This window comes from Ursus americanus, chromosome 9, assembly GCF_024610735.1.
Source record: "Ursus americanus isolate L20-20 chromosome 9, mUrsAme1.1.p, whole genome shotgun sequence".
Taxonomy (NCBI): domain Eukaryota; kingdom Metazoa; phylum Chordata; class Mammalia; order Carnivora; family Ursidae; genus Ursus; species Ursus americanus.
This window is the reverse complement of record NC_142135.1, coordinates 33780583-33800166: the sequence shown is the minus strand read 5'-3', so window position 1 is coordinate 33800166 and position 19584 is coordinate 33780583. Positions and strand designations below refer to the sequence as shown.

Sequence of the window (19584 nt, the reverse complement as noted above, 5' to 3'; positions counted from 1 at the left end):
TCACTTCTCTAAGAACTGTTTGCTTCCTAGTGACTACAGAACATCTTAACCCTGTGGCAAGTTGCCTGGGGGACTCCCAGTCTTGCTCCACCTTGCTCTTCTACTCCCTACAACATGCAGCAAGCCTGAACTTCGCGTTGTTCCACACACACACCGTGCCCTTTCATGCTCGAGGCCCATGCTGGATGTGTTTGGAATGCCTCTGCATCTTGGTCAATGCCTACTTAACCTTAAAAATGCTGCTCAGATATCATTGCCTCTTTGAAGTCTCTGCCAAATCTCTCAGGTGGTATCAGTCATCCCCCACTGTGAGCCCCTAGCACTGCATTCACACCATCAAGTCTATCACCGATCACATACTGTGAACACATTATATTGTCTGTGAATGTCTGTCTTCCCCACTGAATCCCCTGTGGGAGCGTCCGTGTCTTATTCACCCCTACATTCCCACAGGCCAGCTTTGCATGCAGCACAGCAGGAGCACCCGGATAATGGAATGAACAAATGAATTTCAACTCCCAACTTCAAGTAAAATGCCTCACCAGAGCAGTACAATCTTGAACAAATCATCCCTACAGCAAGAGCATGGTGCATGAGGCCCCTCAGAAGTGACTTACCTATATCCTCCCAAGATAGCCAACGTTCCGCAGGTAAGTCCTGAATGAGCTAACTGAACCCCAAAGGCCCTAAAATCCTTTATGGACAAATGTGGAAAATCTGTGTGTTCAACCACAGGAAGATGATGGAATAATCACCTATTGCTTCTGGCCTTGTTTAGATTCGTTATGTGAAGAAATAGAAAACAATCAAACACAACACAAAAGAACAGTATTTTAGCTCACTCATTTCATAATGTCATAGAAAACACTGTTTTTATTGTTTTAATGAAATCATAACGGCTGCCTCTGAACAAGTTGGGGCTTGCTTCAACCCAACTGGAAAAAGTAGATATGCATGTTTCCTTAAAGATCAGGAGTTTGTAGCTCTTTTTTTTTTTTTTAAACAAAGATCAAGTCACTAGTGGTTGAAGTACTCAATAAATTTCCAACTGTCTGAAGAACACTAAATAATTGAACTGAGGTCATCAATCGAACAAGAAATCTCTCCCCAAAAGGAGATGGAAACTGTCAAAAATATGGCAGAAATTACCTACAGGCCAAAATCTGAAAAGCGCATAGTCCGGTAGCGTGAATTCCTGCTGACCACATCTACATTTAGTGACCTCTACTTTGGAAAAGTTGGTCTTTCTAGTCCTAAACTTCTCCCATAAAACTTCGTTTTCATCTTTTTGTTGTAGTTGCTTTAATTAGCCTACCATCAGCCAACGCTAGCTTTCCCAGTAAGTACCAGCACCAACAGCGATGTACCGTGTATTATGCTTGAAGTGGATGCAATACAACCACAGGTCCCTCTGTGGTATTTGGTCAACTCTAGTTATTCACACTTCATTTCTCCTGGCCTATCTACTTTGCCCTAGTCTCCTTATGTCTGCCTTCTTTCCCTTTCTATGACCATTTCTCCTTTTGCTCTTATTTCATTATTAAATTACATCTGTGACACATCTAGCTAATTCTTAACAGGTACTACCAGGAAGCTTCCAAGTGTCAATAAAACAACACCAACAAAGACCTCTCCCCACTTTACCTTCTAGAACCCAGAAGGTAAAGCAGTATGATCAATACGTTTGATAACTGGTTCCAAAAGTGAGGCTGCTCCAAAAGCTTAAGAAAGGAACCAGAATCGTGGCGCTATCTGCTCTTAATGCCACTCAAAGAAACCGAGACTCACATGCAACTCTACAGTTCAAAAGACCAGTGCGAATGTCATTTCCTTATTTCCCTCAGACCGTATGAAAACGAGCGCACAACACTAAGGAATGGGGCTGCAAATTAAAAGCATGGACTTGCCCCATCAGTTTTTTCCTTCATTGCCCACCACACAACTCTCACCACACTCTTCTCTCACCACTTGCTGAAAATAAAGGATATGTGCGTGCTTTTCACTGAAAGCGCCTGTTATGGGGCACAAAGCGAAGTTTTTATTTTTATGTTCAGTTTCAGCAGATTTACTCAGCACGGATCTCTATGTAACTTGACTCCTTCCTCTCCCTCCCACGTCTCCTACTTCACTCTCATCTGGGCGTTCTCTTGGTAACAGTCTTTCGTGACTGCGGCTGCAGCTTCCTTCCCTTGTAAGTCACCTTAGGTCCTGGTTGGAAGTAGGCCGGCATAAATGCATACATAGTTACAGTTTGCATGTAGACATTCAGCAACATAAAACTAAATTTCTAGCCTGAGAAAAGTAAATTTCAGAACTGACTGAGAAGTGAAACGAAGCCATGTGACAGAATTACCTAGTGGGAAGACTGCATCTTCTTATCAAGGTAACTGAATTATCACAACTACTTCCAAAAATATCGGTACAAAAAGCAAACAGGAGGAGGGATAGAAATGGGACAGCGAAGTGTTAGGGAGGGAGGAAGGAATGACAGATGAAGAGACAGGGCAGCCTAATAAGAATGTTGAGATTCTCGGTTTTTGTAAAACTCTTCAGAAACTAGTATAGGGGCGCCTGGGTGGCACAGCGGTTAAGCGTCTGCCTTCGGCTCAGGGCGTGATCCCAGTGTTATGGGATCGAGCCCCACATCAGGCTCTTCTGCTATGAGCCTGCTTCTTCCTCTCCCACTCCCCCTGCTTGTGTTCCCTCTCTCGCTGGCTGTCTCTATCTCTGTCGAATAAATAAATAAAATATAAAAAAAAAAAAAAGAAAGAAACTAGTATAAACTTGGCTAGTTCAACTGTGATCAAGATCTTTGACTTAAAGGCCCTCCCTCCATTTCTTCCTTAGGTAGATACAGACTACCCGTTAATTTCCTATTATGCTACATTATTATTGTAATGAAATGTTTTCATTTCTTGCATTTTATAGCCCAGTCAGACTAAGGACATGGTCCGTATCTCTTTCAGCTTGTGCCCAACTCTGTACCAGCAGAGAATCTGGCACACAAAATACTATTGTCACATGGTCCAACTTGGAATACCCAAACCATGGCTCTTACTCTTCTATGACCCACAGAAACTGCCTGTTCTCTTTGTAGAACAGGACCCTGCTTCTCCTTGCCCTTTACACTTTACATATACCAAATCATTTACTTCTCATGACAATCTCGCAACATAAGAACTGTTATTATCCCCATCTTATAGATGAGAAACAAAGGCCCAGGGAGGTTAAAGGATTTGACCGAGGCCACATAGCTAGTAAGTGGCAGGGCCAGGATACAAACACTCCAGTAGTCTGGGCTCTACAGTCCGCACTCTTAGCACTTAGCCCTGGCCTCCAATGATTCCCCAAAGCCTCTTGTACCTAATTCTGTAATGGTACTTACTCCACAGCATTAGCATCATTGTTCTGCCTTCTACAAACTCCTACCCTAACACCTGAGCAAAAGGCCTAACAGAAAGTACGCAATGAATCAAGGTTACTAAATTAACACTGACTGAATGACCCTCACCTCTGTCTTCATGGCGCTTTCAACATCCCTATGATAATTTCCAATTTTCATATTTTTAAGATGCTAAAAAATTGGTAAGGATAAAACTTTTATTCCTATTTTTTTCTTAACAATTTTTAAAATTTTTTCTTTTTACCTTTCAGTGCCCTGCCTCTAGTAGCCATCAATCTATTCTCTGTATCTACGAGCTTGGTGTTTTGTTTTGTTTTGTTTTGTTTTGTTTTGATGATTCCAGATGATAAGAGTGACCATACGGTACTTGTGTTTCTCTGACTTATTTCACCCAGCATAATGCCCTTGAGGTACCATCCATGTTGTCACAAATGGCAAGACTTCCTTCTTTTTTATGGCGGAATAATATTCAAGTGTATGTGTGAGTATATGTATGTATTACATCTTCTTTATCCATGACCCATTCATTGATGGATACTTAACATTATTTTCATATCTTGACTATTGCACATAATACTGCAATGAACACGACAGTGCGTGTATCTTTTTGGATGTTTTCATTTTCTTTGTAATAAATACCCAGAAGTGGACTGCTGGATAATGTAGTTCTATTTTTAATTTTTTGAGGAGCCTCCATACTGTTTTCCATAATGGCTTTACCAATTTACATTCCCACCACCAGTGCATAAGTGGTCCCAAGTATGCTCTTATATATACTAGCTTTGACATTTAGCTCAAAGAATAACTCACGGAAATATTTAAATTTAAGATTACCTAAAATACTTTCAGTTCAAGACTATACTACAAAAGGCTTAAGGAAAGAAAACACTCATTCCACTATTAAAGGAACTAATTTATTAGCCTACAAAACGGTGAAATTTTGAAGAAGCTGCTGTTTCTCTAAATAGGTGGTAGGAAAGTCAGTACTGATCCAGATAATTTACCAATGGAATTTCTCATGAACCCTAACAAAACAAAGACTGAAATACTATGGATACTACCCAAACTTACAATTAAAAAATATTGGATTAGGTCACTTCTGCAATTATGCTGGGAGGCGTTCTTTGACCTTCACTCCCCTCAAAAAAGAAAGAAAGAGAAAGACCCTACTTTTAAGTAGTGTGTGCTGACAACGCTCTACCTCCCTGTACTCTCCATCTGACTCTCGATCACCTATCAAACGTTCCCCCAAAACCCTTGTCCCAAGGGATCACTACCCCCAATTTGGGGGGACCAATACAGTCCCACATATTACCTATTTCTGCGTGTAGCACTGGTCCTATGCCCTTTCAAGAAAGTTCTGCGTGTTGTCTAAAAGTTATCTGCAGGCCAGGTCTTTTTGCCTTCAATAGTTAGCTCTCTGCACTCTCTGAGGGAGCAGTCAGCCTCACATCACTTACTGGTATTTGTTGATAACTCTGACAATGCTTAAGAGTTTGATTAGGCTTTTAAGCTATTTTCTTTCCCTAAATTGAAATTTCTGATGTCTAAATTTCAAACATAAGCTAATAAAAAGTAGATCTTTTCCAGCGACAATATTTTATGTTTTTCTTATCTAAATTCAATTAACATATAATGTATTATTAGTTTCAGAGGCAGAGTTCAGTGATTCATCAGTCTTATATAATACCCAGTGCTCATAACATCATGTGCCCTCCTTAATGTCCAACACCCAGTTACCCCATCCCCCCCACCCCCTCCCTTCCAGCAACCCTCAGTTTGTTTCCTACGATTAAGACTCTCTTATGGTTTATCTCCCTCTCTGATTTCATCTTGTTTTATTTTTCCCTCTCTTCCCCTATGATCCTGTTTCAGTAACAATATTTTAAATTAGGGCTTTAATAGAAAAAAAAAGCTATAGTAGGATGTACTTTGTTTCACACACTCCTATTCCTCCTTCTTTCAATATCCAAACATCAAGGAAATAACACACTAAGTGTGTTTCACAATGTACTTATTAACTGTCTATGAAAACAAGTTGTACTAAAAACATGCCCATCAGTAAAGACCAACAAACACTGGCTAAATCTATGAGGCGTACACTGGCCAGGGAAGAAGCTTGTTAAACTTGTACTGTTTAAAACACTTTCATTCATCAAAAATAATACATGATAAAGAAGCCCAGACTAATATATATGTGATGGCACTATTAAAACAAGATTCATGAATCCTCTATTACTTCCTCCCAACACGAAGTAGACACAGCCTAATATGATCCAGGCAAGAGAAATAGGAAACAAAGAACAATGTACGGAAAAAAGGGGAGGAAAATGAGGGGGGGAGCCTAGGTTTAAATCACCTTCTACCATATGGAATAAAAGCAGAACTTAGGACATGTCTAGTTTTATGGAAATAAGTCAGAGAATGCCAATTCAGGGAAAGTTTGTCAGCTGCCAAAGAAAACAGAATAACCTTTTCCTTACAAAGAGACTGATTAAAATTCATGTTCCTTCTTGCATTCAGGCTTTCCACATGAGCTGAATACAGAGGAAAATAAATGAACTACATCAAGATTCAAAATTACTATGAAAAATAAACAAATTCAGAAAGCTAAACAATATTTTCCTTTAATATCCCCAATTCAAATTCAACTTGAAAGAAAGAAAAGAAATCCCTATCAGAATCTCCTTATCTGCTAGAGATTAACCTCAAAGTTCTTATGTTCTTTTACTTTACTTCTACTTAAGAAAATTTCCTACCCACTGGCTCTGGAAATACGAAAATGGCATGTCAAAAGAGAGAGAGAAAACATGGCTTCCTACAGGAGCCATCACCAAGCACTTACGACAATGAAACCCACACAGTATCAATAGGATGTAGACACTCTGCTTCATATGCGGCAGTAATGTATTTTTAAAGATTCAAATAAACTTAACAAATCCTGGATGCTTTCTAGAAGCCAGTCATTATAGTTCTCGTCAGGACGCAGAGCAGAACTCCTCTAGTCCATTCCTGTTCAGACTGCTTTGTCTCCCACAGCACTGCGAGCAAAGGGTCTGCTGGAATTCACCATGAAACAGGACAGCTAACTAATCAAAGAAACACAGGTCCCTCCCTAATCTTGCTCTGACATGCATGCTTGTATCAATGACCACGAACTTGCCACACAGTAACTGGGGTCCACGTGACATTACAAAACAAATTTCTACAAAGGGCCATCAGTTATTAGCAAAATTATCACCAGAAAAGAAGTCCTGAAACAAAATAGCTGATGTGTTATCTGGAACTCCCATTCCGATTTCTCTGATTTACTTCATCAAGTAGGAAAAGCAAAAATAAAACAAAAAACCTAAATAATAGCACCACTGAGCATATCTCACTAAGATGACTCATATAGTGCCAAATAAAGATGTTCTATGTATATTTTAAAACAAAAATATCACTTTGTGTGTGTGTGTGTGTGTGTGTGTGTGTGTGTGTGTTTAAATAATGATAACACAAAAATCTGAAAAAAGAAACCTTTCTGAGGGGTGGGGTTTGCCAGGAATCCATTTAAATAGAAAGGGTGGGAATTTTTCCAAATACCTTATCAGGCCACCACTGCAAATCTTCTCCTAGAGATACTGGGCTTTGAACAGGGGTATTCTTCTTATCCAAGTTTGGCTCTCCTTCCTTGCTGGTGGAGCCTCTTTCATTATCAAATGAGGCTCCATCAAGCCACCTTCGTTCACGTAAACGTAAAACGGATTCACGTTCACGCAACAGCTCAGAGTCTCTCTCTAAGGGAAGAAGGAGAACTGGTATGCAATTGGGTCACACCAGTGGGATAAAAGTAAGCCACTCTCTAGTAAAGACCCTTCAGGATGCAACTAACAGCAGTTTATCCACTCACAAAAATTTAATGTTTAAATATGTATCTAATAAGCCTGACATGCAACATTCAAAACATTAACTCTTTCAAGTGAAGGTAAGAAAATTATAAACTAGTATTTTTAAGAACTATGTAGAGGCAGACTTTTTTGAATTCCAACTACACATTTTTAGAACAGAATTACTTTATTTGTTTAAACTGGATTTTTAAAATGGAGTTTAAAATTTTTGGCTTTCATTAAAAATGCTTACCATAACTTTATTTATTAGAAAATGTTCATAAATTAGAATTTCAACATGTTAGATACACATGTAAACCAAAAAAGAGTATTTGTTAGAATGTCTTCAGTTATTAAAAAACAAAACAAAAACAAAACCCTACACATACAGGGAAAAAACTTGCAAAAGCTAAAATACAAATCCATTAACATTAATTATAAAAATTTTTCTAATTCAAGCCTTTGTTTAGAGTAATTTTACAGGCTGGATCTTCATGGTCAGTCTCATTTACACATTTCTGAGAAACCAGACAAGCTTCTTTTTTAAATAATCTTTACAGAAAGATTTCCTTACAAAAATGCTTCCCCTGCAATTGACCTACAAACTCTCTAACACCAGTTTAGTTGTTTTGTGTTTGTTTTTGGTTTTGTTTTTTTGTTTGCTCATACATTATTTTTTTTAAGTACGTGATCAAAATATACTTTCCAGGACTTGGATACAAAGGACTAGAAACAATCATATTAAATTGAACCATATGAAATTGCCATCCGTGCAGGTCAAACATGGTCAAGTACCAGCAATTTCATATGGTTCAAATAAAAAGAAATGCCTACACAGAATGACCTATGGAGAAGCAAAAGGGAGAAATTTAGAAGGAGTTATTTGTGCTCAATATTGAATATTTGAAAATGCAACACTTGATATATTTAAGGCAATAAAGTATGGACTTATTTAAAAATTTTTAAAGCTATTAAATAATAGGTTCAGTATATTAAAAGATCATCATAGATTTATTATTTTTAAACTTTGCTTTTAAGTACTAGATATTTGCAGGAAGGTCCTAATATAACATGGCATCTTTTCCAGTTTACTAATGATCAGTAAATAATATATAACCGATTTGTGTATGTTATTTGAATCAAGCAGTTTTACATTCAGGAAAGTAAAAATATTGACTTAATAAGGTTAAAATGCAAGCTAAATCTATACCAACATAAACAGAGAAAGTCTTACATTTATATGATTTCAAAATCTTCTAACCTCTACTATGTACTATACCTTTGAAGGATTTCAAACTTTTGAAAATAACATTTTAATAAGATAATCATTTCTACATATTTATTATTGGCCAAGCCCATTCTATTAAATTTTTTTGTTATTTCACTCTTCCATCTAACCAAGTATTAAAATGAACAGAATAATCACTTTATTAATCAAATACACTAGAGAGACTTGTTTTCTGAATGCTGCATGTCACTGTAAAGTAGAATTCTGCTTTTAGTTCAGAATCCATATTCCTAATTAAAAATATAGGTAGGTAAGTTGTAACCCTTGATAAGTATTCCACAATATTGATAAGATCATCTCTGAAGTAAAGTACTATTTGTGGCTCTTCGAAATCAAAAATAACTAGTTTAATACCAAAGCACTCAAACACACTAATAAGTAATAATTTATTATTGTATAATTACTGTAATATTAAAAGTTCAAACACAGTGAATTCTACCACTGTCTCTCCATTCAGCCAGCCAATGATCACAAAGAAATAAATGCAAAATTACCTCGAGAGGAGCCTAGCCTGGAAAGTGATGAACGACGAAAAGAAGGATAACCGAAATAGCTAATGTCCTCAGAAAACATGGCATCTGCATCAATAATGACACTTGGGTGGGCAGAGTGAATGTCAGCATCAAGAAGAGACATAAGATCCTCTATAAACAGAAACAAATATAAATAAAGCAGATACTGAAAATATCTGTAGACCATCAAAAGGTCTCTGAAAATTAAATCAGATAAAAATGATAACACTAATTACTCATATACCCTGAGAAAAAAAGTAGTAACTACCTAGGCAATAAAGTTAACGTTATTAACAAAGATTTTAAGGAACATGAAATGCATGACTGCCACTTGGGCTACCTATTAAATAATCACAAGAAAAAAAATCTCTATTTAATATATTTGTATTAGAGATAATGCAGTCAAACTCTAAACGGAGTTTTTACATAATAATAAGGGCACCAAAAACAACATTCTAGAGTCATCCATCAGCCAGTGATAAAGACATGCACATACATCCATGTCTTTACTGGAACCAAACACAAGTCTATTGAACAAAAACATTTCCCATTTTCCCTTAAAAGTATTTTACAATCAAATTAAATACTCCAGTGAGAAATATCTACCACTTTGGGAAGAACCATCAGAAAATCCATTGTACTTTAAAATTCCATTCCCCAGTCAAAAACGTCTCTCCCTCCAGAGATGAGAAAACCATGATGGTGATCCACCAACCTCCAGGCAAGTAAGATTCACTGGCTGTATCATCCCCATCATCTCCATCTTCATCATCCCGGCTAAGTAAATTATTTACAGCAAGGTTTACATCAAGGTTTGTTCGTTGAAGTTCCCGAATAATGACACTTCTGGATTTGCCTTGTAAAACGACTTGGGCCTGAAATAAAAAATAAAGAAGAGCGCTACGCTAATTCTCTTTTGCTTACACTTTTTCTCAAAATCAGCTTTCTAAGGGCAACTACAGAAAAGCAGTATTTCACAATCCCAATCCATGCTGTGAGTCATGACTATAGCCCAGGATATTCAGTTAAATCTCATCTTCTCCTGTGGCCTTATGTGAAGTGTTCTACAAGATCTATACCTGTGAAATCAGCTCCTCTGGAATGACGGATGCAGGAATCACTGGCTGGGGCTGACTGCCCAAAAGCCCAGATCCTCGATCCCGTCCAGTCCGAATAACTCGGGTCTGTCGGCGGGAATCTCGAGCTCCGGCTGACGACCTACCAGAGGACCCTCCTCCACTTCCACCTACTCCAGAACTCCATCGACTTCTAAACAGTAAAGAATTTTAGAGAATTAGCATTTTAAACAATCACTCTGAAAAGATTACCTTGTGTCTCACATTCATTCCCTTTAAGTGAAGACAAAGCTATTTGTCTAACTGACATACATTTTACAGTATTTTAACAGAACAAGGTAACAGAACTAAGCCTTAAAATAAAACTGTTCCAATTTTTAAAATGCTTACATGTAAATTCACTCTTTAGAAAGATATATATCACACTTTTGCATCTTTTGAAATCATGTTTTAAAGCTCCACATACCAAGTATTTCTAGTCACAATTCTAGAATGAGTTATAGGACACACCTTGCCTCTACATCAAAGACTCACTGGACATAACTACCAACAGTGTGTTACACAAGAAGTGTATTCAGAGTTTAGGGCTCAAACTGCTTTGCATGGAATGAAACATTAATTTGCAAAGATATTTGTCCATTAATATTTAGTACTATTAACTACCTTGACCAAAAAGAAACTACTACTTAAAATAATCATTTTTTTCTTAAGTATGAGAAAACTTAGAAAGGGCATGACATTTCCATCTTCACTTTCTGCCCCCAACATGAGTGTTAAGGATCTTCAAATCAACTGAGCTAGATAACCATAAACAACTGCTTTTCTGCATTCAATCGGATCTTAAAGAAAATGTTCCCCCAAATCACATTAAAATTAGAAATCATGACAGTGCCAGTCTCTTTTAAAATTTTTGAGTACAGTTGATGCCTCTTTAAAATGAATCTAATACTTAGAGATCAATCTAGAGAAAGCTACTTTACTCTCAACTACTCTTCGTTGTACTCAACTAAGACTGAAACCTTCAACCTCCCGTTGCAAAGAGATTTAGTTTAAATCTGATTTCCCAAGCCTTTTTTCCCTTAAAAATGTTTGACTATATTAATCATAACAATTCTCAAATTAATACACAACTACTCGATCTCTTCTCACTTAATTGTAAAGCCCAACCTCTGTCTAAACAAAAATAAAAATAAAAAAACTTCTATAATAGTTTCCACGGTAAAATGGAAAAAAATCTCCAGAAAACCTGGTGTCACCCTTTGATGGTTTTTCTACTTCTGATGTGCTCTTATCAATTGTTTATATGTATCTATATCTATGGCCTAAGAACTGTCCAAGATAATTTTAGAGAAAAACAGTATTTTTGCATTCTCAGGGCTACAGTATGAACCATCACTTAACCTCAGCTATGTGCCAGATTTCATAAATGTAAGAACCACTCACAGACCAAAAGAAAAACAAAGGAATATTAAAAGTATATTACATTAACAAAAAGGAAATTAAGAAAACAATTCCATTTACAATAGCATCAAAAAAAAAAAAAAACAACAAAACTTAAGGATAAACCTCACAAAGGAGGTGAGACTTGTATACTGAAAGCTACCAAACACAGCTAAGAAAATTTAAAGAAGGCACAAATAAAAAGAATCAAATCTCATGTTAGTGAATTGGAAGACTTAATATTGTTAAAATGTCCGTATTACTCAAAGCAACAGATTCATCACAATCCCTATCAAAATCCCAATGGCATTTTCTTACAGAAATAGAAAAATTCATCCTAAAATTCATGTGGAGTCTTGAGAGACCCTCAAGAGCCAACACAATTCTGAAAAAGAAGTAGTGATTTTGAAACATTATTACAGAACTACTGTAATTGAAAGTGTGGTACTGGCATAAGGACAAATAAACCAATGGAATAGAATAGACAGCCCAGAAATAAAATCTTGCCTGTATGGTCAAATGATCTTTGACAAGGGTGCCAAAACCACTCAATGGGGAAAGGACAGTGTCTTCAACAAATGATGCTGGGAAAATGAGGTATTTCTATGCAAAAGAATAAAAACTGGACCCTTATGTTATACCATATGCAGCAATTAATTTAAAATGATTAAAGACCTAAACATAAGACCTAAAACTATAAAATTCCTAGAAGAAAACATAGGGGAAAAGCCTCATGTTAGACCTGGCAACGATCTTAAGATATGACACCAAAAGCACAAGCACTAAAAGCAAAAATAGACAAAACATAAAAACGTTGTGCCTCAAAGGACATAATCAACAGAGTGAAAAGGCAACCTACAAAATGGGAGAAAATATCTGCAAATCACATATCTGATGATGGGTTAATATCCAGAATATAGAAAGAACTCCTACACTCAACAACAAAAAATAGCTCAATTCAAAACCGGGTAAAGGATATGAATAAACATTTCTCCAAAGATGATACACAAATGGCCAACAAGCATATGAAAAGATATTCCACATCACTAATCATCAGAACCAAGTAAGATATCCCCTTACACCCATTAGAATGGCTATTATTGAAACAAACAAACAAAAAACCAAAACCAGAAAATTACAAGTGTTAGCAGCAAGGATGTGTAGAAATTGGAACACTCATGCACTATTGGTAGGATTATAAAATGGTGCAATGTTATGGAAAACAGTATGGAGGTTCATCAAAAATTAAGAACAGAACTATCATATGACCCAGGCAAGCCCACTTCTGGATATATATGCAAAAGAACTGAAAACAGTCTCAAGAGGTATCTGCATACCCACACTTTCACAGCAACATTATTCACAGTAGCCAAGAGGTGGAAGCAACCAAATGTCCATCAAAGGATGAATGAATAAACAAAAATGTGGTATATATGTACACTGGAATTTATTTAGCCTCAAAAAGAAAGAAAAGCCTGTCACAGGCTACAACATGGATGAACCTTGAAGACATGCGAGTGAAAGAAGCCAGTCACAGAGAAAAATCATGTGATTCCAATTATATGAGATATCTAAAGTAGTCAAATTCATAGACACAGAAAGTAGAATGGCAGTCGCCAGGGGCTAAGGAGAGGGCATAAATGGGCTAAAATGGGTGTAAAGTTTCAGTTTTGCAAAATGAAAAAGTTCTGGAGATCTGTTTCACAACAACATGAGTATACTTAATATTACTGAACTGTACACTTAAAAATGGCTAAGACAGTAAATTTTGTTATGTGTTTTATACCCTGATTTAAAAAATTAAGTCATGTGTTATTAAAGTAAGCAATATCCTAGAAAGTACATATTTTCTTTTCAAGTTATATACATTGTAACAATTATGCAATAGAAAATAATAAAGGATCAATGAAACAAACAGGTATTCAAATCAAATATTAAATCAGCATTTCTACTTCATGGTTTCCTATTAAGGTCTAAAAACAAAGTCTTCCAAGTAGAATTACTTTTGAAATTTCTAAACATTCATAGCTAAATATATTATTTCAACTTGAAAAAAGGGAGAACCATATTCTCAAAGTCTTAACAATATATAATCAGGGTGACAATATGTCCTGGTTTGAGATATTGCCTGTTTAAGCCTACTATCTGAGCCTAATTATTAATTTCACTCCAAAATGTCCTAGTTTGTGACTTCCACCAAGGAATGCATACCATTTCTCCCCCAAGCAAATAATGCTAGAAACCTGGTTAGATATACTATCCAAATACACATCTACTCCTGGGCAGACCTTACAGGTATCATTAACACAAATCTCCATGAGGGGTGCATAAGTCACATAAATAAGTGAAGTTAAGATAAAAGGGAAGAGTGGAGAGTATCAGCCTACCTAAAATACCCAAATTCACTTGTGGATTCTTCCATCAAAACACCAATGGTTGCCAATTTGCAACCTCTGCTATACAAACCCTCAACAGAGGCTAGCTGAAAGATGGATGTCAAAATATCTCTGGTTTGCCCATTAACCTATTACCAAGGAGCATACCATGTTTTCCCACTTACACCCACTGTGTAGAGTGTTTCTTCTATCACGATGCAAACAACCTACCAGTCTCCCTACTTAAATTGCTCCTCATCATTCCTTCCTCTGATCAACTCGCTATCTAGAGAGAATAAGATATTGAGGGGGCGCCTGGGTGGCACAGTCCTTAAGCGTCTGCCTTCGGCTCAGGGTGTGATCCCGGCGTTCTGGGATCGAGCCCCGCACCAGGCTCCTCTGCTGGGAGCCTGCTTCTTCCTCTCCCACTCCCCCTGCTTGTGTTCCCTCTCTCGCTGGCAAATAAATAAATAAAATCTTAAAAAAAAAAAAAAAAAAGAATAAGACATTGAACCAACAAGCATACTCTAATAGATTAAGTAGTGGTCAAGAAATATAGTATGGGAATGGGCGATTATTTTAATCTGTAATTTTAGTGAGCTATGTAATTTTTAACATTAAACTCAAAAGTACTGGGAAAACGAGTTTCTACTACCTGTACTTTGCTCATCAAAATTAATCCTACAATTTTTATCCCATTACACAGTACTCGGGGTAACAGAATGACTCAAAATCAACTGAGGAAATCACACCACAGGAATTAGTCCACAGCTGCAAACTTGAAGCCCATGGACCAAGTCTTGTCCATAAACCTGGCTGGTTAGTTTAAAAAAAAAAAAAAAAAAAAGAAAGAAAGAAAGAAAGAAAGAAAGAAAGAAAGAAAGAAAGAAAGAAAGAAAGAAAGAAAGAAAGACACTCCGCACGCGTGCACACACACACACACACCATCATCAAAAATAAGGCCAGTCTGAGAAACTATCACAATCGAGTGGAGCCTGAGGAGATAACTTATTGTAATGTGATATCCTGGACGGGATCCTGGAACAGAAAAAAGACAGTAGGAGTAAACTAAGGAAATATGAATAACCTTCAGCCTTCAGTGACTAATAATGTATCAATATACATTAATTATAAAAAATTTACCATATCAATGTTAGATATTAGTAACAGTAGAAACTGGGTGCAGGATATATGAGAACTTTCAGTACTATCTTTGTAATTTTTCTATCATCTAAAACTGTTTTAAAAAGTTTATTTGAAAGAGCATATACACACACAGACGTGCACACACACCATATATATGATTGGTACATGGCCTCATGTATATATTTATTTCCATGAAAATATTAATTAGTTCCAACATATAAGTCAAGATATTCACATAAAGATCCAGAATTACAGCTTTTTTGGGGACCAAAAAAGGTGTTGGGTGAGAGATACCTGGCTGGTTCAATCAATTGATTTCAGGGTCGTAGAGCTCACTTCAAAAAAAAAAAAGAAAAAGAAAAAGTGGAGGGGAGGCATGGAAGTTTGCATTTGACAACAATGGCTCTGTATTCTCCTATGGCAATAATCAGGGGATCAGCTGCCTACTTTTAAAAGGGACATTCACTTAGTTTGTCACAGCCCTACTACGTACTACCTTACCCACCTGGCCAGCTTCAACTATTTAAAACTACAGTGACCTCCTTGGCTTTTACATTCCAAATCCAGGGCTAATTATGAGCTCAGTGAGACTCCAAAGGAAATATGGCAGCTCGAATGAAAAGCAGCTTACACCTATCATCTATTTTATCCAGTGCCCACTAACAGAATGAACAGACTTCAGATACTAATATCTCCATTTTAAACTTACTATGGAGCACAATTAACTCTCTTCCCCAAGTAAATTTGGTGTTCTTACCCTTAACCTGGTCTGCAATGAGTTTAACAAAAATACCTAGGAGATTTTGGAAATATCTCCCAGGATAAATCTGAGTAACTATGAAAGGGAGGAAACAGGAGCAACTAGAAATCTTTAGCACAAACACCCGCTGACAGTGAAAAGGCCAAAGGGAAAAATATTAAAAGTCCCATAAATTTTGTCTGCTCTGCATTCCTAAGAAAAATCAATCAAAATAAATGATCAATTATCAATTACCTATGCTGATGGGAAAGAAAAACCAACTATCCCCAACTCTTTCAAATGTAGCTCTCAAATACAGAGACCTTTCACTCCCTGATTCACAACCCAAAGGGAGCAAGCCTGGACTCTGAAGGAAGGGGGCAGGCAACCACAGGCTATGGGGATGGACTTTTTCTTATTTCACTGCATTTAGTAAAATTGTGGATAAGAATGCCCTCTGGGGTCTCAAGATCTGCCTGTCCTAGATTCTCTATTGCATGCTATAAATTGCAAACTTCTTTAAAGTTCATTGTAATCAACAAAGAAAGAGGAACAAACACTCACTATGCAACTCATGGGTAAAAAAAAAACGTATAATGAAGAAAAATATTTTTGACTCTATAAAATTCCTTAATTTACAAAATAACTTGATCACAATCTCACCATCAACAAACTGGGAATTTTCACAGAGGCCAAGAGAAACAATCAGCCCTCAAGCGCTTACACTTTGCGGACACCTACAAGACCAAATAAAGGTAAACAAACGACTGGCAATGACTTAGTCAGTGGACACCTTGACATTTGTGACATTTCTCAATACTGCAACTCATCAATCAAATGCCAAAGAAACCTCACGCTAAGTTTGTTCTGGGCATATGTGTGGATAAGAGAGTAAGGGACAGAAAGAAGTGGGCAGAAAGGCAATGTGGGCAAGGACGCGTTAGGGGGACTCAAAAATCGCTTCTCTCTGCATTTTAAAGTCTTAAGATTAGCCCTAATCTTCTTTAGGGTAGATCTACAGGGGTTTTATTCAAGATCAAATGTACTACAGTTTATTATTATATGTTACATATTTTATTAGCAAAATCATAAAATTCCACTGCTATTTTTATCATTCTATTATAATTGGTTATATCCAAGTTTTATTTATAAAGAGAACTTGAATCTAAGGCAATTTGAGCAACCTAATAAATAGTAATGAATTATAAACTATCGAATAAAATATCCATGAGACCATGATATAAATAACAGAAGAGAAACAGAACAGGATAAACAAGAAATAAATGGACCAAGGAGGAAAAATTCTTCCTTATGCTTGAGTTCCAATTAATAAGTGTAAAAGGAATAATGGAAAATTAAAAAAATAACTATTTGGCCAACACCACAGAAATACTTAAGGCAAAAAATCATCAATGGATGCTAAAATCAAGCATAAAGATAAAATACTTACATAGTCAAAAAATCTCCCCACAGAATACATATTAATTACACAGGAGAATACTAACTTTATAGTTGAGAAACCTGGCAAACATCACCTTATCTAACTAATCAGGGGTAATCGCATCACCAGATGAGACGTATCAACATCGCGTGCCACCTGATATGATGCACCGAGAAGGGCACAGCACCACTTCTGTGCTACTCTTGACAAAAATCCATCACCTGCAATCCCAATCAAAATCCCAGCAAATTATTTTGTGGATACCAATAAACTGATTCTAAGTTCATACGGAGGGGCCTTAGTCGGTTAAGCATCTGCCTTCCTCTCAGGTCATGATCCCAGGGTCCTGGGATGGAGCCCCGCCCGGGCATCCTGGGGCTCCCTGCTCAGCCCGAAGCCTGCTTCTCCCTCTCCCCTGCCTGCAGCTCCCCCTGCTTGCACTCTCTCTCTCTGTCAAATAAATAAATAAAACCTTTTAAAAAAAAAGAAAAGAAAAAAAAAGAAAGCAAGCAAGAAAGGAAGAAAACAACTGATCAAACAATGGGCCAAAGACCTTAACAGACACCTCACCAGCGAAGATACACAGATAGCAAGTAGCATATAGAAAGACGTTCCACATCGCTTACCACGAGGGAAATGCAACCTACAACAACTGGATACCATTTACACGCCTATTAGAATGGCCAAAATCCAGAACACTGACAACACCAATTTTGCCTGAGCATCTGGAACAGTAAGAACTCTGACTCACTGCTGGTGGGAAAACAAAATGGAACAGCCACTTTGGAAAACAGTAGCCAGTTTCTTACAAAACTAAACACACTCCTAACATATGTTCCAAGCAATTGCGCTCCTTGGTATTGGAGCTGAAAACTTGTATCCACAAAAAAACCTGCACACAATGCTGATTAACAGTTTTATTCATAATTGCTAAAACTTGGAAGCAACCAAGACGTCCTTCAGTAGGTGAGTGCCTAACTAACCTGCAGTACACCAGACACAGGATTCCAACTACACAACATTTTGGAAAGGACACAACTATGGAGAAAGTAACAACGTCAGCCATTGCCAGGGGTCAGAGGGGAGAGAAGGGTAACAGGCAGAGTGCAGGTGATTTTTAAGGAAATGAAACTACTCTGTTTGATACTATAATGGAGGATACATGTCATTATACATTTGTATACAGAACATACAACATCTAGGGTGAACCATAATGGGAACCATGGACTCTGGGTGATAATGATGTATCAATGTAGTTTCAGCAATCGTAACAATGGACTGCTCGGGTAGGAGATGTTGATAACATGAGACTATACACGTGTAGAGACAGGGAGTATACAGGAAATCTCTGTATCTTTTTCCCATTTTTGGTGTGAACCCGAAAACCACTCTAAAAAAGAAGACTTAAAAAAAAAGAAGAAAAGAAAAAAGAAAACGCCATCACCTGGGTTTAATCATGAGGAAATAGACAAATTCAACATTCTACAAATAATCAGACATTTTTCATACTCATCAGGGTCCAGAAAGTAAGGAGATTGAGAAACTGCCCCAGACTAGAGGAAACTACAGAAGCATGGCAACTAAATGCTATACTGGATCCTGGGCTGACTCCTGGACTAGAGAAAAGGGTGTTAGTGGGACATTAGTGGAATGTGAATAACTTGGTAGATTAAGCACTGATCATGTTAATTTCCTGGTTTTGAACACTGTACTGTGGTTATGTAAAATGTTAACAACTGGGGAAACTAGGTGAAAGTTTTTACAACTTTCTATTTATTTATTTTTTTAAGATTTTATTTATTTATTTGACAGAGATAGAGACAGCCAGCGAGAGAGGGAACACAAGCAGGGGGAGTGGGAGAGGAAGAAGCAGGCTCACAGCAGAGGAGCCTGATGTGGGGCTCGATCCCAGAACACCGGGATCACGCCCTGAGCCGAAGGCAGACGCTTAACCGCTGTGCCACCCAGGCGCCCCTTTACAACTTTTTAAAAGTCGAATTAGTAATGTACTTTAAGAACAACAAAAGGAACAACAAAAAAAGTCAAATTATTTCAAAATAAAAATTTTACTTTAAAAATAGAGTACAAATTAGTTAACAAATGCCACTACATAAATGGATAAGCTAAAACAGGGATCAGCAAACTTTTTCTGTAAAGAGCAGACAAGCAAATAATTTATTGAGGCTTTGTGGGCTGAAGTCTTTGTCAAGACTACTCATCTCTGCCATCTCAGCACAAAGCAGCCACAGACAGTAAAGTATCAAGCATGCCTGTGTTTCAATAAAAACAAGAGGG

At 37.2% G+C, this 19584-nt stretch overlaps 1 protein-coding gene across 2 annotated transcripts in view; it reads right to left on the bottom strand.

The window, feature by feature from the left end:
* UBR5 (ubiquitin protein ligase E3 component n-recognin 5) overlaps positions 1-19584 on the bottom strand; it is a 134503-nt gene that overhangs the window by 68592 nt on the left and 46327 nt on the right. For both annotated transcript variants that reach the window (XM_087864682.1, XM_045805836.2), the window contains exons 6-9: positions 10152-10341; positions 9788-9947; positions 9055-9204; positions 6989-7200 (exon numbers count right to left, since the gene is read on the bottom strand). In XM_087864682.1, coding sequence (XP_087720808.1) covers positions 6989-7200; positions 9055-9204; positions 9788-9947; positions 10152-10341 — 712 coding nt within the window. The remainder of the gene's footprint in view (positions 1-6988; positions 7201-9054; positions 9205-9787; positions 9948-10151; positions 10342-19584) is intronic.